Source organism: Eurypyga helias, unplaced genomic scaffold, assembly GCF_000690775.1.
Source record: "Eurypyga helias isolate BGI_N326 unplaced genomic scaffold, ASM69077v1 scaffold12858, whole genome shotgun sequence".
NCBI classification, from domain to species: Eukaryota; Metazoa; Chordata; class Aves; order Eurypygiformes; family Eurypygidae; genus Eurypyga; species Eurypyga helias.
The window spans coordinates 27,229-54,435 of NW_010265083.1; the positions used below are offsets into that span (position 1 = coordinate 27,229).

Sequence of the window (27,207 nt, forward strand, 5' to 3'; positions counted from 1 at the left end):
AAAGGGGTTTTATGCTGTTGTGAGAACTAAAATTTAATGCCTTTTGTATTGCGTAACATTTAATCTTATTGTAGAGCTAGCTCTGATATGAAATCATTATGTACTGACGTCTAACCAAAGTACAACTCACTGAAGTGTATTCTATCATCTTTCAAGGCTTGCTTCAAGTCAGTGTGCATGATACTTCACAAGCACTTTCCTCAGTAGGCATGTTCCTTCTGTACTGCAGGGAATGGAAAATTTTATTATCCTTTCAGAATTGCTTATGTAATACAGATTTAAAACATAAGCTTGGTATTCATGTCGTCTGCTAATTTCTCACTCCTGAAATGACAGAGAACATCATTAGGGTGGACTACCCTTTCTTGAGCATAGGTCACTCAGCAGAGAGCGTTACTAGCCAGTGTGTGAGGCTGAGTTTTCTCAGTTTCAGTTTATCTTGGAGTTTGTAACAGGAATCTAAATAAAAAAAGTAAAATCCACAGTGGCAGACTGATCCAAATTCATGTTGGCTCTGTGTCTAACAGAGGCACACATTCTGTCTTAATGGGAAGGCTGTAATTAAAGTGACTGGTCTTGGATTTTCTTTCAGCGCTCAGAAGTTGTAACCAATAAACCCTTTTGAGTCAGGGTTCAGGGTACTGCTTTTGAGCAGATGGGTGACCTTAGTTAGCAAGAATCCATAACTGGTGACAAATGCTCTGGAGATCCGTGGCAATTTGGCATCAGTTCATTTACTATGACCTCACTGGTAAAGACCTGACAAAAGTGGAGTATCTCCAAACATAAAAAACTTGAGATTCTCTGACTGTCAGTGGGGCCTGTGGCTAATTTGTGTAAGTGAGACTGGGAAAATGAGAACAGGCTTGGCATCAGCTGGAGTCCTGCGAGATGCTATCATGTTACCACCATTGCTCAGAAATGACGATACATTTCCACAATGAGAAATCGTTACAAGGGTTATCTGTAAATTTAATTAGGGCTTCTTTTGTATCTTTACTTTTAAACAAGTTGTGGCTAGATGATGTAAGATTATCTATTTTAATTAAAGGGAAAGGTTGAATAAAAATATATAAACAAGAGGAAATAGAAGTGTCTCTCATATTGCCCTTCAAAAAAGGCGCAAACTTCAAACTTCAGCTGTTTTTGAAATAGTGCATTTACCACATTGAGGTCTTCTGAATATATTTCTTTGGCTCTTAACATTTTCCTGACAATTTAGTTACACAATAATGTTATCAGAAAAAAAACACCCACAGCACAAAACTGCTTAAATAAGTTTATCAAGCTGAATTCATTCTGAAAAATTAAGATGGGAGTTTAATTAGATTTATCATTTAATTAGATTTATCATTTTAAAAGACATTCCAGTATTCTCAGAGGTTGTTGTCAAAGAAGAAGACGACTGCAAAAAGAATTATCAAGTATGACTTGTTTCAGCAGTTGATAGGAAAGGGGCTGACTTATAGATTCTGTTGTATTTATCATTTGACAGTTCATTTTAAGAAATGATTCAGGGTTTCTGACATGTTGGGGAAATCCTGAAATTCCAGGTGCAGTGGGAATGAAATTTGGCATGTGACTCTCTGGCTGACATTATGCAGTTCTTATAGTGAAAAGCTGATTAAAGAACAGCTGTTAGCTTAAATCAGAAAGTTTGCTATAGTTTCTACTAAAACTTTTATGTGGATGCTTTTTTTTTTATTTAGTTGGTCTTCACAACAAGTAGAATATGTTCCAGTTTAGTAAGTCACTGTACTCAGTTACTTGGCAATTGTAGTGGTGACATTAATTACAAAGGATTTACATGAATATTGAAGCAAGTTTTTTTCAGAAGAAAAAAAAATCAGAATAAACCTTGTTCTGTCTGTTTTCATGCTGCATGTATTTTTCTTCTGCCAGCAGAGGTATCATCTGTAAAAGTGCTGTGTGGCTAAGTCCATGAGGGCAACCTATATTCTTATAGTTATACCCAGCTGTACTTCACAGGATTACATGATTTAATTTCAAGGATTTCAGTTGCTCACCACTTTATCTGTTGCAGCATTTCTTCGTGCAAGCACTAGCAGTTCTACAACAGTGATGAAGTTCTGTACTTAAGTATGGCACTACGTCTGTATGTGTATATGTGTGTTAACTGGTATATTTTTTTAAAAGTCTGTATATAATGTTATTTTATTAGCATTGTTGGCAACCTCCAGTTTCAGAATTTGTCTAGTCTTCCTTCTTTACCTCTTCCCTAATAAATGCTTTACATAGTAGTAGAAATACTGAAAGTGACACAGGCCCAGAGGAGACATCTGGCCCTGGAGAAGAAGTCCAGCTCTGAGAAAAGTTGAGATTGGCTTGTTCATCTAATGTGTAAATTGGAGCATGTTCCTTGCCTGATGAGGGTAAGAGCTTTTTTGAGAGAGAGAAACATCAGGAGGAAGAGCTGGTGGATCTAGTTTGATACCACATGAAAGAGAAGACAGACACTGTGTGGGAGGAGGAGAGAGGGAAATAGGGTAACAGCTGAAGAGGCGGAGGTAAGGAGAAAGGCTTGGCAATATAGAAAACAACCTCCATTACTGCATTTTCTAGCATTCCCTACAGATGTTAGGTATCCTAATGCATATCTGAAAATTTTAGCTATAAAATCTGTGCTACTTTGGACTGGTGGTTTCACTAGGATGTAAGATATAGGACATCTGATTTTTACAGCTTGCGTTATTGAGAATCACTTTCCTTCTCTAGTGTGTATTGTTTTTCAAGTGTTTACTAAATTGTACTGTTAACTTATTTAAGAAATAATTTAAGGACTACTTAAGAAAACATTTCAAAATATCCTTCCTAATTTGTAAAAATTGAATACATGTATAATTAAAATAATTAAAACTAAACCTTAGCAGAATCAGTGTTGAAGAAGCTAGTACAGGCTGTCCCTACTTGTTTTAACATGGATAAGAATCCCTACTGCAGTTTGAGAGCAGTAGTGGCCATAATAAATCTACAATTTTTGTACATGGTGACAACTAAGATTTGAAGACAGAACACTAGATCATTTAATAGCTTAGATCTTTAGAATTGGGTATACAGACATCCAAGTCTCAAAACATTCTTTGGACACAACTGAACAACATATTTTTAACAGCTTCAGAGAGAGAATCTAAATAAAGTTAAGGTGATTTTTATTTGCTAAGATCCAAATGTGAAAGGAAATTATAGTGTGTTTTACTGAATAGTATGTGTCTTTTTTTGGGATGTTGATGTTACACTTGCAACAAAGTAACTGATCATCAGTTCTTTGTAACTTTGTAACCTCTCAACTCATGAAGTAGGTCATAACTTGGGTAGAAACAGTTACATTGTTCTCCAAAACTATTTGAACATTTTTTCTTTCCAAAATGGGATTGTTGGTATTATGATTAGTTCATATACCACAGCTACCTGACAGGAATAGCAGTTGCAGAGTTAACTTTTATATAATTAGTTTTTGGGTTTTTGATTGTGTTTTACATGTTGATAGATTAGTACAATATATTAGCTGATGGAAAAGAAAATACAGTAGCTGAAAGCAAATGCTTATTCTTACTTTTTGCTTCCAATAGAGGGAGGGGCACTTTCCCAAAGTTATCATAAGCAGTATGAGCTGCAAATTCCCTTAAATATTTGAGCTGCTTATTTAAATTCCTGAAGTTTTGTTGGAAATACCTGAAAACACTGGAAGTTGCACTCTTGTCTTTAGAATACCTCTGTCTTTATCAACTATTCTCATTTAAAATATCAGGAATGTTTTGAAGAGAGTTCAAAAGATTACTTCTTTCATGGGAGAACACTTTATTTGGAGCTGTGAGGCCTCTGCTCTTTGGCTCTCAAATCCTTATGATGTAGATTGCTACAAGAGGAAATAGCTACCTTATGCTGCTGTGTTCTTCTCTTGTATCTGCTGCTGGCCACTCTTGGAGAGTAGGTACAGAGCTAGAGGGGCATATTATATTGATATGGCTGCTGCTTTGTCCTTGTACTCATATTGTTTGAGCTGCAGTGGCTTTTGACAAGAGCTGCTCCTTTCCACTGTTAGTTATTCTGTCATTTGAAAGAGAAGTTCATCAGCTCTTGCAATTACAGGAAGCTTTTCTACCACTTCTGTTAGCCATTGGCAACATCTGGGAATAGCTACATGAATAGCTAGCAGTGATAAAGATGGGCTTTTGTTATCACTGCAGCAGCTGTTTCCTTTTGGAGGTAGGAGTGGACTTCAGTCTTCTCTAAATATTTTCAAGCTTCTTTCTCTCCTATACAATCCATTCTGTCTAATGATGGCCTCCAATTAGCAGTCCAGGAATAGCAAATTAGACATCTTTGAACTGTAATAAACCTCCCAGCAACTACTGCTGTCCTTATTGCTACATACCAAACAATTTCTCCATCTGTTCAAGGATGTCTCTTCCTCTTAGAAGCATATGATAATTTTCTGGTAGAATGTTACTTTTGCAGCCTCTGTCATGTTTCTGATTTTGTGTAATAACACTATCTTGATGAACTGGAAGTACATATCAAACTGTAAACTCAAAATTTAAATAATAATTGCTCTCAGTCTCCTACTGTGTTCAAGAAACAGAGACCCAAATTGTCCCTATTTGACCAAGGATAAGTTAATCACTACGTGTCACAGACTTAATCACTTGAGTTCATTCGTTTCTGTGGAACTATTCTGGAAATCTGTTTTAAACTTTTTTTTTTTGCATTTGAGTACTGATTGAAGTAATCCCTGAAACTTTTCTTCCTCAAGAAAATTTGATATTAGAACTTAACCCACTGGTTTGGGACTATTAATTAAGAGCCTTCAACAAAGGTGGTTCATATGTAATCAGGTAAAAGTTCGTCTTTAGAGTTGATATGTGTAGAGATGATTTTCGGTCTTTCAAAGTTTTTGCTTCATTCTGGTCAGGTTCTTCACTTCAGGAGTGAAGTCTGGGTAGGATGTTGCAGCCTTAGTCTTTATTTCTGCAAGACTCGCTTGCCCAGGCCTTGGCTATTTTTTCTTTTCAGTATTGCAACAGGGTTGAAAAGTTCTACCACTTTCTACGGTCAGTCAGGGGCTAGGGGACACACAGTACAGCCATATGCCCTGGGAGCTGGAATCCCCTTTCATTCACTGGCTGCTCAGCTGGAGTGAAAAATTATCTTAAGCTCTACTGTTACCCTACTTAAAAGCCTTTGTACCTTGTCAGAAGTTTGAGAGTTGTGCTTCAGCCACTAACATTTGCAGTAGACTACATTAGTGCCTGTATTCGGCAAACATTTACTGTTTACATGGTTTTCAACAAGTATTTCTGTAAGGCTGTATTTTGTTGTCCCCTCCAGACCACTTCCCTCCCTACACATGCACCCCCCCCTCCCAACATTTCCTTATGTGAGTTAATACTAAATTTTCATGGGAAAAGTCTGAAAAATAAAGCCACCTTCTTTTTTCAGGTGTGCTATTCAGCTGAGTCTTAAAACAATGCAGAAGCATGTTTCGAGCATTGTGGTTAGATTTTTATTACATAAGGTCTGTTTGGGATGCATTCTACACCAAGTGTTACCATTTACATTCGTGAACATTGCAAAATTTTGTTTGACATACTGGATCTTCCCTTAACTCTTTTAACAGTAATAGAGCATAATATCCCTAAGCACAGAAACAGGTGGTTATCCTCAGTGTCAAGGGATTCCGAAGTCCTTTAGAATAAAGAATGTGCCATTGTAAAAAATGCTCCTGACTGCCTGTATTTGCTTCTGTTGAGCACTTCTCATACACTGCTTCAGTGTGGAGTCTGTTCGTGTTTGCTCCTTTGAGTGCCTTGTTTCCTAAAGTCACTCCTAAACCCCTGAAATTCAGTCATGGGCTTTGGCTTCTGCTGCGTTGTCTGCAATACTGTAAGTTCCACATGCCAAGCGCATTCTTTTGGAGTAGAAGTTAGTGGTGTATATGACTCGACTGAAACAAACTCAGCACTGGACTAGCTAAATGGTCTGTTGAGATGAATGGTCGACCTTATCCCTGTGAGGATTCAGTAGGTTGTATGTCCACCTTTAAAGGACAAATTAAATGTGGGGTGTTTTCCCCATTTATCCCTGACAATTGCAGAAAGGCTTTCAGGTGGCAGCTTTCTAAGGAGGTTGGCTCTGAAGTTAGTTCTTGAAGCTGCATGTGTCAGGACCCGTACGGCTACGAGAAGCTGTACTGTATGATTTGCTTCCCTGTCTTGTTTTTCCTTTTGTGGAGAAAAATTTTCCTGGTTTGTTCTGAACAAGGTTTCAATCCCAGCAGAAGCAAGTGTTAAATCTGAAAGGGATGAAAAAGGGAGAGAAGAACTGTAATGCGTTAGAAAACGTGCAGCTAGGATAACGTAAATGTAGTTTGCGTCGTGCACTCTTACAACCTAGACTCGTAGTATGTGCATGTGAATACTGTATTTTCCCTCATGTTTTGTAAGAAAAATGAAGTTAATTTATGATAAAATGAATATTATTGAGGCCTCCTTCAGAGTTCTAGATTTGATACTTAAATTTTACATTGCTGTATATGGATATGACATATTTTCAAAGCATGAAGTTTAACTTTTCTGATAAATTTATTATGCTAAATAAAATGCATTGGTTTACTTTTTAAAAATAATCCCATGCTGTCATGCTAATTTTTTTTTTTTTTTTTTTTAGGATCCTTGATTAGCAAGGAGATGGTACAGTTACAGTGAAAGTTGGTAGTCTTTATCATATACTGGTTTTTATCTTCAGGCTAGGTATACTATAAATAACATATCAGGTGTGTTCTTACCATTATAGCATATAATTTTCAATAAATTCTTCCTTTCTAAGATGTTTCTTTTAGTATTTTTTTTTTATTTATGTCAACCTGAATATGTTTAAGACAAGATTATAAAATAGAATATACATGCTGAACATTAACAGTGCAACTTGAGGGACATAACACTATTGTAATCTCTGAGTTGTGGTACATGTGAAAATGTGTTGTGGTTTCACCCTAATGTTTCGCAGCCTTTTCATTAGCTCAAAAAACCCTACAGTGTGACAGAATTGGGGAATTTTTGCTTAGAAGAGGCAAAAATGAGGTACAGCTGAAATCTCGTCGTTGAAGTTTAATGCATGTTTGCAGTGCTAAGAGGAGAATCTTTGGCTCCTGCTCTACTATTTCATATTCATGAACACTAAATTCACTCACATTTTAAGTATATAAACCTGTTGAAAAGCAAAACAAACCTGATGGAAAAATCTTAGACTAGAACTGTGTATTATCAGTGCTAAGAAAAAATATTTTCATACGTTTTATTTATTTAACTCATTCTGCTAATAATTCCAAGATTTTTCAACAAACAATTTTATCCTCAGTTAAAAAAAAAGTTTTGCTACCAAATAAAAATACTATTATGTGATAGCTGTTTAACAGAGCCAGTTCTACCAGCTGAATATATTTCATCTAATTTATTGCCCTATTAGCTGAGAACAAAATTCTTCTGTATTTTTTTTTTTAGTGAATACAGAATACTTTTGAGAGTAATTTAAAATAAATGTGCACAACATTTAGGGTTAGATTTATATCTTAGCTTATTCTTCTAAATGTGACTTTGGTTTTTTGTTGTTTGTTGGGTTTGTTTTGGTTTTTTTTTTAATAATAAACAACCCAAAACACTTTAATATGCATAATGTTCAGAATTCAGTGCAAAAGTGGAATGTCTTTTCCCTTCTACCTGGTTTCCCTATACTTATTTTTAGCACAGTTGCACATATGCTCAATTTACTGTATACTTTTTTTTTAAAAAAGAAACAACCCAACGGTTTTGTTACAAAGTAGGTGCCATGAAGAATTAAATGGTCAAACCGTAATTTATCACGCCTTTTTCTGGTAGGATAAATCAACACCTACTAGTCCTCTGATTTATCAGCCTTTTCATTGCAATGCTCATTTTTGTGAAGTGTTATGTAGTGATGTTATGTCAAAGGTAGACCTTGTTCTTCTTGATCCTTTACCCTCAAAGTCAGCTTTATAGTCTGTTGCAGCAAACATACCCCAATTACTCTGCTATGTTATGATACCAGTTTACCTTGCATTGGTGGTCATATACTGTTTAATTTCTGAGATTAAGAGCTATAAAATACTAAATGAGATTTTGTCCTGTAATTTTTTGTATACTTAAGTTTAAACTAAAACTTTATTATGGATGTTACTAAATTATGCTAAACATGAGGGAGTTTTGATGCATATGTTCTTTGTTCCTTTCTTTTTGTGTGTTCACATGCTTGAACGTAGTTATATGGTAACATGCGTTTACAATTTTTTAAAGTATGTTTGCCTTAAAACCTGGTTAAATCCAGTCCTTTAGTGATTCTTGACAGAGATGGGAATTCTGGAAGAGGTTTGGATATCTGAATACAGGCTGCTGCATTTAAAAGTTTTCAAATAAGGTTTGAAATTGACTTGGCAAGTGCTTGTGAAGGATTTAATACACATGCCTTTAATACACATACCTTTAGTATGTCATCTTGCTCTGCTACCTGCATCATAAAACCTGCAAAATTTTTTTTGGTAGAACCAATATTGAGTCTAAAATTGTTTTTCCAACTTGTGTAGTATGTTGATGGTACATTTCAGATGTATTAGAGGAGTAGTATAGTTGTTGTGTGTGAATGTGGAGCTAGCTTAGTGTTAATAAATGTTAATGAAATATTTTAGAATATTTTTTAATACTACTCTATTTTTTTAACAGTAAAACACAGATTGAGTGTTAAATAACTTCCATTTTTATTAGAAACCTTGCACGGGTCTCAAAATCGGCAGAAGCCACAGTAAATTAGTGCAACGTTATAAAAGTACTACTTCATCAAATTAAGGAGTTTTTGTTTAAGTAGACTTTTGGCCTTTCAGAATGGAATATCGTTTTCTTTCATATGTAATGTGCTTTTTTCACATGCATGGACGGCTTCAGGGGTTTTTTTAAGATATGCTTTCAGTTCTGGATGATGTTTAGCCTTTGACCCAGCCACTTTCTTACAATAAACAGTTTGTTGATGAGAGCAGCTGCTGGTAAGATTGCTTCCAGACTGTTCTGTTGCAGCTGAGTAAGAAAAGCAAGAGCCAGGATGCACCTTACAGCCTCGCTCTGCTGTCCTTGCTCCTCCACTCAGCTCTGCTTTGCGTTGAGGACAGTGCAGTGGGGCCTTGTCCTGCAGCTGGGAAGGCTGTCACCTAGACATGGACCGTAAATGGTAGTACTTTATCAAAATTGAGAAATCAAAACAAATGTGCTCTGCTTAGGGCAGTATGCATTCAATAATTTCTTTAATTGTTCCATCCTTTTAAGAATTTCTTGATACTTTCTTTTGTGTACAGCAATAAAGAACAAAATGCTATTGCTTCATTTCCTGTATTTGTTCGCATGATTGAATAACGTGTCTTCTAGCAACCTAACACCTAATCGTAACACTGTGCTAAAAACAACAGAGATACTAATGTAAAAAAACTTGACATGAAGACCATTTTTCATTTTCATTGCTAGTTGATTTCTTTTTATCTTATTTTTAACCTTATTGGCAGCATTTTTTCCTCTACAGCACGTAACATCTGATATATCTTTCATTAGCGCGTGAATTCTGACCTGGGCCCTGCAGCCTGTTTTTAGAATGGACATTGGATAAATTAATTTTCTGCCTACATACAGTGCTTTTTAAAGCTAAATTTAATTTTGGATTCAAATTTAGGCACAGATTTATGACCAGTTGCTAGACATGTAGACTAGGAGGAATGGGTTAAAATCTAAGTTGCTTTGTGTTCAAAGAAATGGAACTGCAATAAAAAGGGTAAGGATACCTTGCAACACTGGAAAAACTCTTGCCCCTTTTTGGACTTGGTAGTCCGCATCTCAGTTGGCATAATGGACCCACTTCTATATGTAGCTGATTCTACTCTCGCTACTGCTAAGATGATGCACTGTGTAACTGTCTGTCTATGTAATGTAATACTCACTTTCAAAAACACGCTTCAGTGTGTTTTTAAAAATAAGGAACTTGGTCTCTGGAACGATCTTTTAGAAATGATTATTTTTTTTCTGCCTCTTTTGAGAAAAGCATATCGCAGGCTAAAGTAACTACCCAAACCACTAGAGACTCCTAAAAATCCAGTTGGTTGTGAATTACAAAGTTACCAAGCCCTGCCATCTTTCTAAGTGCCCTTTCATATTTTATGCAATCAGCTCATGTTTTGCACAGTATCTGGGTTTAGGAAATATAAAAAGATTATTAAGAAACAGAAACAGATTTCCTAGTTATGTTGTACCCTGAGAATGTATAGCAAATATCAGCCAAGTAACTCAGAAGTTCATGAGGACATGAAATGGGAATGCACCTCAGCTGTACTACAATAAAATCTTTATGTAGTTCTTGGGGGATGGGGAAAGGAGGGAATGGAGAGCTGGGGATTTCTCTCCTTCCTAAGATTTTTATACTATGAACTCAAACATAGAATAATGAAAATAATGGCCCTCTGAATGCTGAGTAGAGTAAGACACATGCAGATTCTCCTCTGACAGCCCAGAGGAGTGACTGCAGCTAAAATATGTCTTCATGTTAATAAAATATGCAAAACAAATGATAATATTATAAATAATTTGAAGATAGTTTCCCTCCATGGACCCACTGGCTGATTTTAATCTATCTAGCTAGCTCAATTTTTATCTATTCCCTTGAACAAGTATTGAACTTTAAAATTAATTATAAGCAATTAAGAGAAGTTTTGTATATGCTTCCTGAAAATGAAATAATTTGAGTACTTTATATATTTCAAATCAGATTTCGAATGTGGTGTAAATAGCCTTTGTGTTTTACAGTTCTGATTATTCTTTTCATTTCAGTTGTTGCAAAATCCATCTTCAAGCTTATACTTACTTAAGTCTAAAAGGGCAATTATTCAGCACTCCAGGTGTTGATATGTCGTTCAGTAATGTTAGTACATATTCATGACATCTGAACAGTATTGAAGTAATGATTATGACTATCTAAGAATCTCTTAATCGGATTGTCTGGTTAGAGGCACTGGCTTTGACACATGAACACAAATAATACATCCACCACCTACACCTTACCCAAGTCTGGCCGAACTAGTAGAAGATGGCCACTACATCTCAATTGCCAGTACTGATTTTCTTGGCAGATGAGAGCAACCTTTCTCCCATGTCTGTGAGTGTTTCTGTGGAAGAGGTTACAGCAGGCCTATTCTTCATTCTCTTGCAGTTCCACTGTCAAGAGTGTGATTACCAAGAGTTTATCTCCTTTTCTCAGCTGATCTGACAAGTTTTTGTTGTTTTGGTTTGGGTTGTGGGTTTTTTTTTTTTCTTTCTCCAATCTTTTTCTAAAGAAAAAGACATTGTGCTGAGTAGTTTCCCACCCCCTTGTAAAAGAAAATAGTACTTTTTAATGAATGGTTATGATACTAAGCTTAGTATTTATAAACTGTTTTACAAAGACTCAGTAAAACGTAACCTACACATGCTAGGGTTTGAAAGCAGTAAGAGTAGTATACAACTTAACTCTTTTTCTGCATCTTCTTTATATTTACCCTAAGGTGTTTTGGTGCCATTTAATATTTATTTATTTATAGCATTTTTCTATATTGACCAAGTATGAATATAGTTTTAAAATGGGGTTGTGGTTGTGTTACGAAACTGTCATCTGCTTCAGATCTCAAAGTATGGCATTATTACAGGAAGTAAAAACACAGGCAGGATCAGAAAAGCATTTTGTGTGCCTCATTAGTCAGAAATGTCTGCCAAAACCTTGCCCTCTTGTGCTAATAGCTGACTTCTCCTGCTGCTGGCCTCCTAAGTCTCTAGCATTCGGGGCTGGAATTGCCACTGTAGGTGTGTTCTTTGCTGGCGCCAGCCTACTGCTTACTACCACGTTGGACTTCAGTTTGTTTCTATTGGATTCAAGAGATGCTATGGAAGCTCTCCAGTGGCTAATTTAACACCTTTAAACTTGTAGGGCTGTTGAGGGCTGTGTAATACAAACAGGATATATATATTTTTTTATGTATATGCATGTTTGTATTTTTGCAGTATGAGTTTAATATAAGATTCCAAATGCTGTGTACTCTTTATTAAAATGTGTTCTTTTTCATCAGTGATATTACAGAATTTATATGAATTCTATACATTTAACATCGTATCTGAACCAAATAATACTCATTTGAAAACAGCCAATTCAGGGGGATAAAAAAAACCCAAACAGGTTAGCCATATTGAAGGGTAGTGTCTATAAATGTGGTTATGCTCCAAATGGGCTATTCATGTTCTCTAAAAGACTGATAGCTTATGCCTGCGTAATCTTCACTTATTTGCAGTTTATAAACATATATGCAGATGTGTTTTCATCAGTGCATCAACTGATATGTGAATCAATACATCAACTGTAAACTTCAAAGAAGTATAGTGAGGCAAAAATAAGGGTAGTTCCTTGGAAATTATTACTTTTTATGCAAAGAAGGGAGAAAAATTGTTAAACTGTGTTCAGACTATGTACCCAGAAAGTGAATATGTGGTCTCACTTACTCAACAAGCAACAGCTAAAATAGTTACAGTATTGAGTCATCAGTTAGAGCATCAGTAGTGAAAACTGTCTCATTTTTCCTCCCAAGGAAGGAGAGAGCAGACTGATGTATAATGTTTGTTTGGTTTATGGCATTATATTTTTAGCTTTCATTTAGTTTCGCCTCCATGTTTTTAATAGAAACCAAATGAATTTAGTCTGTGACTGAATTTTGTCTTAACAAAGAATTCCATTGATACAGAGTTTAAGATCTATCATCAGAGGGTTTGGTAGAAAAGAGCAGTTCCCAGATACGTCCAGTGAGAGAGATACATAAATCTGTGTGTGGATATGAACATACATATAAAAATAAGAAAATACTTCAAAATTCTCTATATAAATGGAATGTAAAAGTAAAGTCCTGGATTTGGGATTATTTTGAACTATTATAACTGAAAGTTTATGTGCTTTGTGCTTAAGTCTCATTGGTTGATAGAGCCCAGGTGCAAATAAAATCTTCTCCATTAGGACCTGTAATTTTCTGTTATTTTACGCCACAACAGAGAAGGGTGCATATGCAGCTGGTTTTTGTCTGCTGTGTCTCCCTCTTTTCTCTTTTTTTTTTTTTTTCAATCTCAACCATAAAGTAAGCGTTATGGAAAAAAAAATAATTTCGAACAACAAAAGAAAACTTATGTAGCAGTTTCTTCACACACCTGACCAAATGCTTAAAAATCATAGAAAACAGATGTTAAATAGTAAACAAAGTACAGCTTTTATTTTTCCTTCTTTGTGTTCACATTATCATTTAAGCTTTTGTTCAACACCTTGCAATGTCAGACCTCCAATCCTTGATACAGTGACCCACCCCTAATAAGCATTTGTGCTGATCAGTGGAGGGGAGGAGGGTATGTAGTACGCAGTAGCTTAACTCTCTGTATCAGTGAATTTTGTGAATTAGCATCCACCGTATCTCCCTACCCACTCACAACAGCTTTTCATTTAGTGATACTTTCGGTCTGACAATCAAAATTCTGCTTGTTGATCTGTTTATCCCTGGGTACCAGATCAGCGAGGCTGTCACTGCTTCGAAATTTCTTCTCTCCGTGCTTCTGCCTGGGAGGATTTAAGTTGTGCTTTGGAGTGCTGAGTGAGAATTTCTTAGTAAGAAGTGGTGGGTAGTTCCTGTTGGTATAGTGCTTTTCTGCTTTTGGTGATTGTTTTTTTAGAATGCATCGAGAATATATTGTGCTTTTACCATTTAAAATATGGGTAGAAAAAATTCTTGATATAAATATTAAATTGGAAGTTGATTATTTTAGCTGTGAAAAGCTGATTAACTCTCATCACCAAGTGGCTTGGTTGACATGTCAAATTTCATACTTCTTTGAAGAAAGAAGGCAACACTTTGGAGAAGGTACGTATAAAATGTGATTTGCAAAATGGACAGTTTTATAGGAAATCAAATTTGACTTGACTTCAGTTCTCCTATCCAAAACTGGTGCAGTAATGATGAATAACGATTTCAGAATGTATTTATGCCACCCTAAAACAAGTATAGTTATATTTACCAAGTACGTTACTGGTAACATGCGTTGCATGGATTTTAGTGTGATTGTCTCTGTAAGTAACTGCAGATGGTGGTGGTGGTGCCTGAGTATGTAACAGCTACAGCTTTTTTGATTGCAGACTCATTTAAAGCTCATACCTGCATGTGTGTTGATAATGGTCGGGGTAAGCGGTGGCCAGGAGTTTGGGTATCCCTTAGCTTGTGTTGGGTCCCTCGTTTGACACACCAGATGTGGTCCCAGGGGTATGGAAGACCAGGCAGCCCCTGACCCGACACTCTTCGTTTAAATGGCCAGCAGAGGTTGCTGCAGAACAGCGGACGAGGCTGGCAGAGGTTTGATTTCAAAGCTGAATCCTGAATTTAGCAACAGGACAAATTCTGATGTGATTATATTCCTTTCAAACGGAGTTGAAGCAGAGGTTAACCCTGACTCCTTGTATCTGTTTATTTTATTATAGAAAAATGTACTTCTCTGTCTGCCAGTATAATTGTGGGGACTGAAATGCATTGGTTCAGCATCCGTGTTTCTGTAACTTCGTGTGAGGGAGGTTCTTCCAGTGAAAAGTAATTTTTCTAGCATGTACTTGGACAACACTTGAAACTTTGCCTTGTTAAAAATGTAAAACCATATTTTTTAGGAATTTTTAAAAAATCAAATGCTGTTCTTCATTATGTATTGCTCATGTTTATATTTCTGATCAGCTCAATAAACAAGTGTACGTTATGGGAAAAATTAGCTTCATAATTATACACATGTAACAATTCTTAAATGGTTCATTATGTGTTAGAAAGCAGAAAATTAAATCAAGAAGTAAACCTAAAAACTATGAGAAATAAAATCACGTGAAGGACTATACTCAAGAGGATACATGGTAGGAATTGTGTGGCATACTTGTAATAATCTAATATCACACACACATATATGCCATTTCAGAAAGTCTTTTCAGAAAGTATGCTGGGGCAAAAGTACACCAGACTTTGACACATAGTATTGAGCACTTTCATTGTTTGTTTAGAATGTAATAATACATGAAGCACTTTGAATTTTTAACTTAACGTTCGTTTCTGTAAATCTGTAAACTTGTCCTTATGTGAGTTAAAATCATGCTTTTGTGTCTAGGACTTGCACGCTCAGTTATACTAAGTGAATTTCTGTTTGGAAAGCAGTAAGAAAATGCACTTTCTGATTAAGCACAGTTTCCATATACTCCCTCACAAGAATGAAAGCTGTAATTTTTCTAAGTATCAGTTACAGCTTAGTAAGTTACTCTGTGTGTGTAAAACAAGTAGGATAGTGTGTAAAGAATTCGGCAGCAATCTGTCAAAGCTATGATTTTACACTAAGTGAAGATACAAGTGCTTCATGCAGATCAAGTCAAAGACATGATCATAAAACCTTCAATGCCACATCATCATTTATGATGCATATGCAAAACAAAAAAAAATGAAGCATATTTTATCCAAGAAGTTAGATGGAAAGAGTTCAGGTGGAGCTTTAGAAAACCAAGAAATGAAAAGTAATTTCTCTGTGACTAAAATTCAGCTACTGAGTCACTCTTGGATTGTCCTGGGGCTTAGAAGCTAGTGCCTGGCTGCATTTGGAAAGAGACTGTTCCTTTCGTCATGTTATGCTCTGCTACCCGTACTGTAGGGCTGCAAACCAGTGAGTCTGCTGACATTCAGCATACAAAGAACGTCACACAAGAAGTGTCCGTGTGAAACTTGAGAATGTGTAGTTTCTGAGGAGGAAAACCTATAGAAAGGCATTAGGAACAGGACCACTCTTCTCATTCCTTCTTAAGATATAACAATGGGATTTGGAAAATAGGAATAATTCCTTAGATAGATAACTGTAGGAAATTTGGTCTTAAATGCAGTTTGTGGGTTTTAAAGAGTTGGGCTGGAGCTCAGGGACATCTTGTTCAAGGGCAAAAGAGCTTAGTCCTGTCTTTAGTACTCGGGGAGACAACGCTCATATTCTGATTCCCAGATAATTACAGTATTGGGAAGAAGAGACACATATTTGTTTAGAAGTGTTTTATTTAAAAATCAAATGGTTTTCTATTATCAATTTGAGGGCAATAATCACTGGTGCGTTATTTTCAGTATAATAGAATACACAATTTTTGCAGTATGGTGTATCATAAAAGGCCAATTTTCTCTAGAAGGAGAACTCTTCAAAATCTAAGCTACACTCTTAGAAAAAAGAAGTCCCAGCATCTGTATTCGTGGGCTGTTAACTTCCTGTTTCTAAAGACATGGTAAATGTTTCATATCAAATCTCTCAAAATAGAATTAGATATCTCCAGAAAGAGTTCTGTGAATGCATAACAGTTGTTTCAGGGTGTCACCAGACAGGTAATAATCACAGTAATTCATCTCTTCATTTCACATTAAAAAAAAAAAAAGTGTTTCTAAATAACCTAAAACAAGAGAGGGGAAAAATCCTAGTTGTGATGTGCAGATATATAAAATTATATATGGATGTATATTTTGCATTTAAAATGTTGTGCACAGAAATGTGTGCTAGTTGTATCATTGGCTGGGACAAGGACAACAGTGCATACATACAACTACATACAGTGGTAGTAGAATTTTCTTAGGTGTGAGCATTTTTGAGTTAAATGCTTCTCTTTTAGCTAGCTAATTAGCAGCCGCTTTTGTCTATGTTTAAGGTAACAGTAGCAAACCTTCCGTTAGCTGAAGGTAGCAGCCATTCCTCTGAGATACCAGTAAATTATTTTCTTAGCTGCTGTTTTACCCTTCAAATCAAGCCTTAGTGGTGGACTAATAGACTTCCAGCAAAGAAATTTAGCATGTTGAAAAACCTGCATAACACAGGCAAATGTGTGCATTCCATGCTTCAGTATCTAGGAGGGCTACTACAAACCCTGTTTTAGGGAAAGTTAGATTAAGCCTAATTCATCTGAAAAGGAGCATGGTCTCAAGTCTGGTCAGAGAGTACCGTGTAGTCAAGCCAGGCTGGACTAGGACAAGCAGCAGAGGCTGATCTTTGAAGAGAAAATTGAGTTAATTTTCCTATTTTGAATTAAAATATGATTGCTTAAATAAAAATGTTCTTGGAAGAATGTGTTTATGTCTTTACATGTGGTGGTCCATATTTTTATGCCTTATTTTATTTTCCTTGCCCGCAGGAAATCCATCTTGCTTTTTTGAAATGGCTTGAGGGAAATGTAGATGCTGAAGGATTAAGAGCATCCAGCAAGGTGTCTCTTAAATTTATTTCATCCTGTGAGTCAAAAATGGAGATAACTCCATCTCTCATGCCAGTCATCACTGAGATGGAAAGCTTCTCATCAGAACATTTCAGCCTGAAGACATATCAACAGAATCTTCAAACAAAGAAGCTTGGAAAGATTCTTCTTTTTGCTGCAGTTACCACAACAACAATGAATCTTCTAGATGGGTAAGATAGTGATCTAGACTATATGCAATAAGCTTTCTGAACTGGAATTCACAATTATAGTAAAACACAAACAAAAGTGGAACACCACCCCACCATCCCCCCATATCATCTTCTAGACAAGACACAAAGTAGAGGTCTTTGTGTTCACAGAGTATTAATTTATAATGTATAAAATACTAAGTCATAAAATTGGGACATCTGAGTGTGACAACTTTTTACTTGGCAGTGGCGTTTAGTCATTATTTCTCTTGCAAAGCATGAATATTACCATAGGAAAATTTAAAGTATTATTTAGGAAGTTACATGAATTTTCTAGTACAAGTTATTTTCTACACTAGTTATTTGACAAAAGTGATGCTAAATACATTGTGGCCTTAATTTTAACATTATTGTTTTCTCTCATTCCTTTTACCGAATATTTCACTAAAATGCTCTTCAGTGGTTTGGTGGGGTTTTTTTGAGCATTGATTAGGGTTATGCTAGACATTCTTTCATCATCACATAGATGACCCTTGTGAATGAGTTGTGGGATACCTTTGAGAAGGTAATTCATTAGAGTTTTGAATGGGATTAAGCGATATGAAAATCACAGTTACTAAATCTTAGGTTGGAGTTTATGTACAAAGACTGTACTGTTACGTTTCATGAAACAGTCTGATGGAAAAAAAAGTGTTTGGGAAGTTGTTGCTCTTCAGGACAGATTTTTCTATGTGTGTTTCTGCCTGCAGCTGTAACTTTTCTTGACAGCTACTTTTGATTATCCGTGTTAATTTATCTGCAGAATTTGCAGATGAATTTTACTGTTGAAAATAACCTCAGGTATTTTGTTTTGGACTTGGTTTTTTTATCAACATCATCAGTTAAGTCACCTTGAATGTTATTGTAACTCATTAGTTAACCAGCAATAATAACTTTAGTTCTCAGCTAGAGAGCCTAAATTGTGAGAACAGTGGAAGTTACAGAATATGCACTCTCACAAGTAATAAAGGTAATTTGTTTTAGAACATATGCACACAAAATCTGTGAACAGTATTAAAGTAAGTCAATTTATAGTTTGATAGTGTGATAGAATTTAAAAATTATAATTTGTGCTAAAATACTGCAATTTAGAGACAGTTGGAAGCAGAGACAAATCTCTTTATTCCAAACTCTTCTCTGTGTGTGCATATGGACTCATGTGCACATACATTGAAAAAAATGTTGCTATCTAATTTTGCCACTCCCCTTTCCCCAGATCTACATTATCATCCTGCAACTGATTTTGCAATGGCCTTTGGACATACACAGACATGCTGGTTTGATAAGAGGCACAAAGAAAAGAGTTATTTTATAGAGGCATTTGTAGCATTTGCTGCTTAATTTTTAGTATCCACAACATGTTCAGCCCATTGGATTGAAAGCAGAAGTACTGTGAAGAAACCGACAAAGTGATAATTTATTATGTCAAGACCTTTCTTCTCTGACAGTTGGTTTTGGTGGTGGTTGTCAGTTGTCAGTAACATTATTCATGTGTCTCAGTAAGATGAAGTATATAATTCAGAGTTTTGCAAACTTATTTAGATATCACAAGCTAAGTAGAATCATGTCTGGCCAATTTATATATGATTTATATTATCAAGAAAGGCAAGGGAGCTACGAGAAGTGGTCTTGGTTTTCAGTGACTGTGGAACTTTGACTCTTTTGTCTCTGAAGTGCTGTACCAGCAGAGTGGTCAGCACTCAGGTTGCTTTTTTACATTAAGTAGCCAAAATGTAATAAGGTATTTACAGATGTAGTTCTTCAAAATTTGTCTCGTCATGATGCAGCTCGATTAGTCAGTTTTCAGGTAAGATGTAAAGTAGAAGTCCTGGCTCTAAGTAGCTTATACTGGAAAGATGGCCCTAGTCACATTACAATTTGAATAATTAAATTTATTTTACAGAAATACCTTTTTTTTAATAAGTTAAAAATCTTTGTTTAAAATATTATGGTTGATGTTACTGTAAATACTTGCCATGGGTCATACCATCATGTAGTCCATGGGATTTGCAATTCAACAAAGTTCCTTGAGACTTCACAGATGATTAAATTTTTATAAATCACTAGAAATTGATACAAATACCTAATAGGTAATTTTTATTGAAGAAAAAAGTTGACAGGTTTTTAAAGTACTTCCAAGTGAACCAATATGAATTTGTTAGGATATGTATATGTCACTTTTTTTTCTAATTGCTGGTTCTGAATGACAGGAAAACACATCTCAGGAAAAGGGAGTTTCTTTGCTTGAACAAAAAATACGTACCTATTAAGCATTTGCGATTCCCAGAAAAAAATGGCAGTACCATGTTTCTGTAATCATATATTGCAGTAAGCACATCTTACGTGATAGACTGTATTAGGTCTCTCAGATATTACCGAGTTTGTGATGATTGAAAATATGATACAGAAACCTCAAGAACTTAATTAGTGTGATTAATAGTAAATTTAGTTAGTAAGTTTATAAATAAATTTAACATTTAACTTTTATGACTTCACATTTTCTTATACCTTTCCCACCAAGTGAATGTCAAACTTTGGTCTTTCTTCCTTTCCACTTGCCAAACCTTCATATCCCCCAAAAATGAAGACATGGAAGGAGAAAGTGGGCTGGAACTAATTTAATGGCTGAGCGACCTCACAGTAGAGAAACAGCCGGAGCCTAATAGGGGTCTTTGTCTGCATTTCCACCCTGGCTGGTAACGTGCCAGTCAAAAGTCAAGCAAGAGAAACAGGTGGAAACTATTAGACCTGTCATAAAGTTTGAAAAATTGATTCTGGAGGCTAAGTGAATAGATTGAACTTGACAGTGTTGTCCTAAAGATTCTAAGAGAAAATTCTGTAGTTTAATTTGGGATCCCTTGATTGTTCATTAGCTCTCCAGATGGTAGGTCTTGGTGGTTTGCATATTAACATGCACACTGTATTATCACTGGCATACATTTATGTGGCCTAAGGTAACAAGCAAAGTGTGAATTCACCTGTAGGTATGTAAAACTACATGGCATTTGTCTAATTGTAAAATAAAGATTTGTTTCAATGTCATATAAATGATCAATATTGCTTTTATGATTCCATGTTAAAAACTTTATTTGAATCATTTGAGACCATTTTTAAAAGCATTTCCACTTTTATTTCTTAAACTAAAATTTAGAATTACCAAAGATTAGAAGCTCCCTTGTTTTTTCTCTAAAAGGAAATTGTTTCTATAAGTTTCATTTCAGAAACCTCGTCTTCAAAGACGTTTATCCTAATGTCAGCTGAACAGGTTAACCTTACCAGAAGCAGTTCCATTTGCTCTGTCTCCTTTTCTTAGGCTGAATGATTTAAGATGAAGCCAGTATTTTTGAGGATGCATCTGGTATAGTGATACAAGTGTTATATTGCAGAGACATGCATGTTAGACTCATAGGACTTGAGATTGATAAAGAAATATTTCTACCTCACTCATAATTGGCCAGAACGTTTTTACAAGCATTTAATTAAAAATAAATTAACTAGATAATACTTTTCAGTTTTATTCCTTACTGGCATTTTATATCTTCTTTAAATGTTTAAGTTGGAAGAAGATGTGATTCATACATGATTAAGCCAGCATGTGATATATTCTGTATGAAATGCCATTGTGGATCCCTTTTCCCCAATATTTAAGAAGCACAAAGTGCCATTGTTAGGAATAGTTTGACACAAAATCAGTGAATTTTTGTGGAAATACAGTGAGGGATGAAGTTGCTTTCATAATTGCTGAATAGGATATTTAAATAAATTGTTATCTTAGAATGAACACTTTCTAAACAGTTTTGAAAAAGAAAACCCTTTACATCATTGGTGCCCTTTTAGTTTTTCTTTATGCTTTTCTATATTCTTACTGTTGATTTTTTTAAAAATTTTACTACAGCTCTAATTTTGGAAAGTGAGAATTAAGACTCATTTTATTTTAAAATTCTTTATTTAGTTGCATTCAAATATGCATGCTTCCAATGCAGGTATGAGTTAGTGAAAAGTTAGTTGAAGGCAGTTCGAATGGCACTTCAGAGGCATAAGCAAACAAGTTGAGACTGACAAACTGTATTTTGTACTTAGAGATTTATTAATTTTATTTCAAATCCTTGTGATGTTTTGCTCTGTGTAAACACAGTGACATGGTGTTCTGTCACTCCATGCACCTCGGAGATCTCCCTTATTTTCTGTTTGAAACATGTTCTTTCAAAACCAAATTACAATCAGATAAGTTGTGGGGGGTGGGTTGAAATGTGTTTTGAAGACAGAAACCTGGCATTAACATAGTCTTTGCCAAATATGCCGTACAGTCACAGTGTTTTCATTCCATCATCAGGCATACCTGTTTAAAACCTCCACTCAGATACTTGCTCCAGAATTCCCCTAGGACTGTAACTACAAGCCAGAATTATGCTTCTTGTAACTATTGGCTCAACTTGGTCGACTGTTTTCTTAAAAGTGATGAAAATTGTTTAATATTATTTTAGCTAGCCATGTCTCATAATCTAGGCTCAGGTGGATGGACAAAGCCATGTTGCAGGGATAGTCAAAACCAACTGCAAGCTGTGTTGCTGACCTCGCAGTTTCCTCTCTTGAAGGTGTAGTGGTTGTTGGAGAACAAAGTCTTCAAAGAGTAATCTCTGTCTTTTAGCATGGTGAGGCTGGCATAGTGCGTTAGTAGTCTTCCATAAAGAAATGTTTTATCACCAACTTAACAGTTTCTAAAAATTAACTTCCTACAACCTTCTCCCGCAAGAATGTGTGTTGGAGACCTGGAAAATACCGTGGTGGGCAGGAAGGATGCCTTTCTCTCAGGAAACAGGCACTGCCACTGGATATTTTAAAAATGTGTGCCAATAATTTGGTCAGTTGCATTTAAATGGCGTATGCATTTTATAAATAATCTTTTCTACAGATACATAACCAAAAATATCTTCTTAGTTTGGCTAACAAGTACTTTTTTGTGTAGAGAGCTCTCACAATAGTTTGTACTGCTTTTAAAGCTTAGATCCCTTGGTTTTGTTTGTTTGTTGAACTGTGGTGTGAGATAGGAATGCTTTGCTTGATGATTGTCTAACCTTACAGCTATAGTTAGGCACTAGTGGTGATAGATCTGGACTTTAAGGAATTTTATGCTTTTAGTCTATATCCCTCCCATTTAACTCAGCCTTGGTATGGTAACATCTTCCTTTGTTCTTCACATCATTGGGATTACTAACTTTTAAACTTCCATTTTTATTTATAGGCTTGAAAGGCTTTTTATTCTCAAAAGAATGAAGTTAGTGTGTTGGAATAACTGCTCCTGTGCTAATTTTCTTCAAGTGTTATTTTATATTCAATATTTTGTTCCTTCCTCTAGTGATAAATATTAGCTCAAATAACAGAATACATTCGTTTTCCTTACATAAAATCAAATTAATTTCAACAGTAATTTTTGCTAATTTATTGTTAATTGTATTTTGTATTTTATTCATCCATTCACTTATTGGTAGTGTTTTTCATCATTCAGTATTAGAGAAAGCTGTCCTTCAGCCTGATAACAAAAGATCATGCAGGAATTTTTGTAATGCAGCCAAGAGTCTGTTCCCTTCCTTGTCTGTAGAAGGGGAGGAATTCGGAAGTTTTTGGCACTGATTTGGTTCTGTGCCATTCCCAGATTCTTCTCTATAATACCATTTTTCATTACATGCTTGCTGAAAGATTTCTGTATTAGGATTTGTCATCTCCTTTGCGTCAATTTTCCGTGCCTTTCTTTCCACCTGTTGTGAACAGTTCTTGAGGGCACTAAACAATTAGGTCCCTATTTTCCTGTCACGCACCTTGTGTGTCTGATTTTTCATGGAACTGAAGGCAAACTATGTTTCTCTCTCTGTTTTTTGTTATGTAAAATTAGTAGATTTTCTTCCTGTTAATGAAGTGGGCCCCCCGCTTGCACGGTTTCTGTCAGTTCAAGCAGGAGGTTTGGCATTCCCAAAGGGAATTGAGTCATAAAAAAAAGATACCCGTTTTGCAGAGCAATTAACCCACGTTGAACTCTTACAGTATATTGTATTGCCCTGCTGCTGGAAGTTCCTGAACAATTCGCATTGTCATATGAATACACGACTAGCCTTGGAGCACTCATCATTCTTTAAATATGAGAGGAAACCCTGTAAGACTGCACAGTTACAACAAGAGCTAAAGAATGGAAATGGAAGGGTTTGAGTAACATTTTACTGTTTTGTTTTACATGGTGCTGTTTACATGTACACATTTTAAAACAGACTTCTTGTATTAAGATGAAAAAATTGAATGCTGAAGTTACAAATCATCACACTTTTTTGAGGAAGTGGATTAACTTGAAAAAGTATATAGGTAATAGAATACAATATATATAATAATTTAATATATCATTATATATTTACAATATTAATTACAATGTGTGTATTATTGCTCTTCATTGGCTAATTTCATGACTGTCAATTCTGCCTTTGAATGTTCACTTTTATTTAGTGAAAAGAAATGTTGACACAATGTGTCATTTGTGTAGCGTCAGCATGAATGTGTATCATGTAGGGCTACCATGTTCATCAAGTAGCTCTTTGCGCACTGGGAAATCTCCCACCATATTGCCACTGCTCTAGTCAGTGTAGGACATAACCCATTGACTTCAAGAGCGGAGGGTAAGGTATAGCAAAACTAGATAGGCTGATAATGTGGTCAGATGAAACAACCTCCCCGCCTACCTAATTAACCCCGTTGACTAGCTCAGGGCTTGGACAAGTGACAGATCTTCATTTCTTCTCCATACCTTTTTATTGTAATTGTTATAATCATCAAACTAGTAAAACGATACATTGAAGAAGTTGTGTTCAAATAGAACAGAATAGCAGTTAGCTAAGTGACTTGATAATCTGTTTGATTAATGAGTTGCCCATGTTACGTGTGGCTGAAGAAGCCCCAGTTTAGGAACTAGTAAAGAATCCACTTGGCTGGGCAATGCACACGTTTCTTAAACTTGACTTATGAAGGAGATGTGCTGGAGACACTCAGCACATGCAAGTTCCAAATGGACTCCCCTTTCCCGCCCCACCCCCCCAAAAATGGGCATTCTGGAGAAGTGGAGCCCAGTGTGCATTGCTTCGGCAACTTCTGGGGCATTACACTTGCTGTAAGTGATGCATAGGGCCTACCTCAGCCTTGGAATTACGTCTAAAGAGTAATTTTTTTTCTGATCATTTTAGGAAACTGGTGGGAAGAAACACAGTTGTCAGTCACAGAGAAAAACATGCTGTATGCTAGGTTTTGACTTTAACTGCATTGTTCAAAAATACTTCAAAGATCTGAAAGCTGAACTACAACTAAGTGCAGTTGTACAAAGTCTGAATTAATCTCCTTAGATGCCAGTTTCTCATTCTGACTACACAGAGGAGGGCGTAATCAGATTTCTTAGAAATTCAAAGTTAGATCATGGCTTTCAGTTTCCATTTTGCATATTTCCATCTGTTTGTCCTTGTTAGAGAAAAAAAAAAAGAAGAAAAAGAGGTTGGATTTACAACAGTATGGCAGCTGGGGTAGGAGCTAAGAAACATGGCATGGCTGTTTAGGGAAGTTCAAACAGCACCTGTTCCGGTGGTGGTACGAATAAATACACTGATACTTGTTTGCTCTTATGCTTCCAGTCAAAAGATAGTGATTTAATTTCCCAATAATTCCCTGATTGTTTCCAGAGCCAAAAACTTTCAAAGCTTGTATAATTTCTAACTTAAGCAATAAACTAAGAAAATCCCACAGAATCTGAATTCTTTACCTAAATCCCACTGGCCTAATTTATTTTCACTTATACTCCTAGTTAAAATATTTTAAGAATCTGTTTGTATTCATACGAAGGCTTGCATTTATCACACCTCATATCATTTAGCCTAAAATGTCACGGCCTGTAGAATGGTGTTTTTAAAAAAAAAAAAGTGAGGTTCCCCCACTGCAGTTTTGTGATTCCCAGGATCACTATAAAATGCTGTACCTCATGTTGCTTTCAAAAGAATTTACTGGCATTGTTCTTGTTGCTTAACTGTTAAATGTGGATGAACTTCCAAATGCTTTTTGTAAATTTGAACTGACACTATCTTTACTGATGATATTATCTTGCATAAAGAATCCAAAAGTATTTTAAAGGATTCTTTGCAAACACAAAGCTTTCATGGCGTGTTACAATAAGCAGTCGTGGAATGCGGTGATGTCCTATAGACATTTTTCATTTGATTTGTGTTAGAATGGATCAAAAGTCTGTCCATTCACAGAGGAAGATGAAGACATACTGAAGAGAAAACAAGAGGACAAAAAATAGTAGGGAGATGAAGGCTGAGATTTAGGGAAAAGGAAATAAAAATACAGCAGTCAAGGGAAACAATTCTTATCTATATTTACTGAGTATTTCTTTAGCAAATATGCTAAGCCTAAGGTAAAATAAGTGGGATGTAAGAAGATTGCAGTATTAATTTGGGAAAAATCTACACGTTGTTAGAGTGCTTAGCAAACCAATTACTGATCAAAAGCCTAATACTCCCGTGTTCAAATGGCAAATTGTCTGCTGAAAGATAATTGACATAGTGATTGGGCTTGATTTCTTCTTAAGTCATAAAGAAATGGAACCACTTAAGCATGTGGTGGTTCCATTTCTAATTTTTTTAGTTTGAAAATTAGGAATGATGAGGAAAGCAGGGCACTTTATTTTGTTGAGGCTAAATAATAATTCTGCTTACAATCCTAACTGAATCTGCAAATTATGATGTCCTGCTTTGCTTGTTTCTTCCTAGTCATCCTCTTAATCTTTTGAATATCTAATCAAGAATCCCACAGATTGCTTATATTTCATGCTTTTAAAAATGCAGCTTACTTATTACACTGTACTTTTTGCATGTTGTGTAATTGATTAAATTGCATGTTACATCACAGTAGAAAAGCTTCAGAATTAATTCCACCTGTCTATAATGCTTTTCATCCATTAACTTACTATCTGTATTCGAATATTTGGATAGGCAGTTAAAATTTTCAAAAGGAAATTTCATTCACCTGTTTCTAAGCCCCTAAAACTTATTGGTAGACTTAGATGGGTTGTGGGCTTAGTGAAAGAGCACAACATATTTTTATACTGCTTCGTCATCTTTCAGCTGAAATATTTCATCCATATAATCAGTTTAAACATAAGATTTGATTTTTGTCAGTATGTCTAAAGGAGAAACTAATTTGGTCTTGCAAACTAGTTGCTACAGGGCCTGCTTCCTTTTAGGGATGGCTATTGCACAATGTGACTGTTGCAGTAAAACTGAGATTTATGAACGCATGCAGATAATGCTTTAGTGGCTAAAAATAATATTTCACTTTTGACTAGAGTAAACCAGGACAGTAAAACAAACCACTTTTACTAGAGTAAACCTTCAGAACAAATAGTTGGTTAATACAGGTGTCAGGGGTATCGAACAGGCTTACAAACCATTTTAGAACTGTTTATTACTGGCGTTGGATATAACTCCCTGATGAAGTACTGATCTTGTACCAAAAAATTTTCTTTCCTTGTTGAATATGCATGCTCATTCCAACCCTAGGAGAAAGACAAAATCTTCTATCTGTTTTCTTGCAGTTTTTTTAAACT

At 35.6% G+C, this 27,207-nt stretch overlaps 1 protein-coding gene across 1 annotated transcript in view; it reads left to right on the forward strand.

The window, feature by feature from the left end:
* Nucleotides 1-17,565, forward strand: part of LOC104513294 (biotin--protein ligase-like) — a 41,245-nt gene extending 23,680 nt beyond the window's left edge. The window contains exon 5 of the mRNA XM_010156602.1: nucleotides 17,290-17,565. Within this exon, the coding sequence (XP_010154904.1) occupies nucleotides 17,290-17,565 (276 nt within the window). The remainder of the gene's footprint in view (nucleotides 1-17,289) is intronic.
* The last annotated feature ends 9,642 nt before the right edge of the window (nucleotides 17,566-27,207 follow it).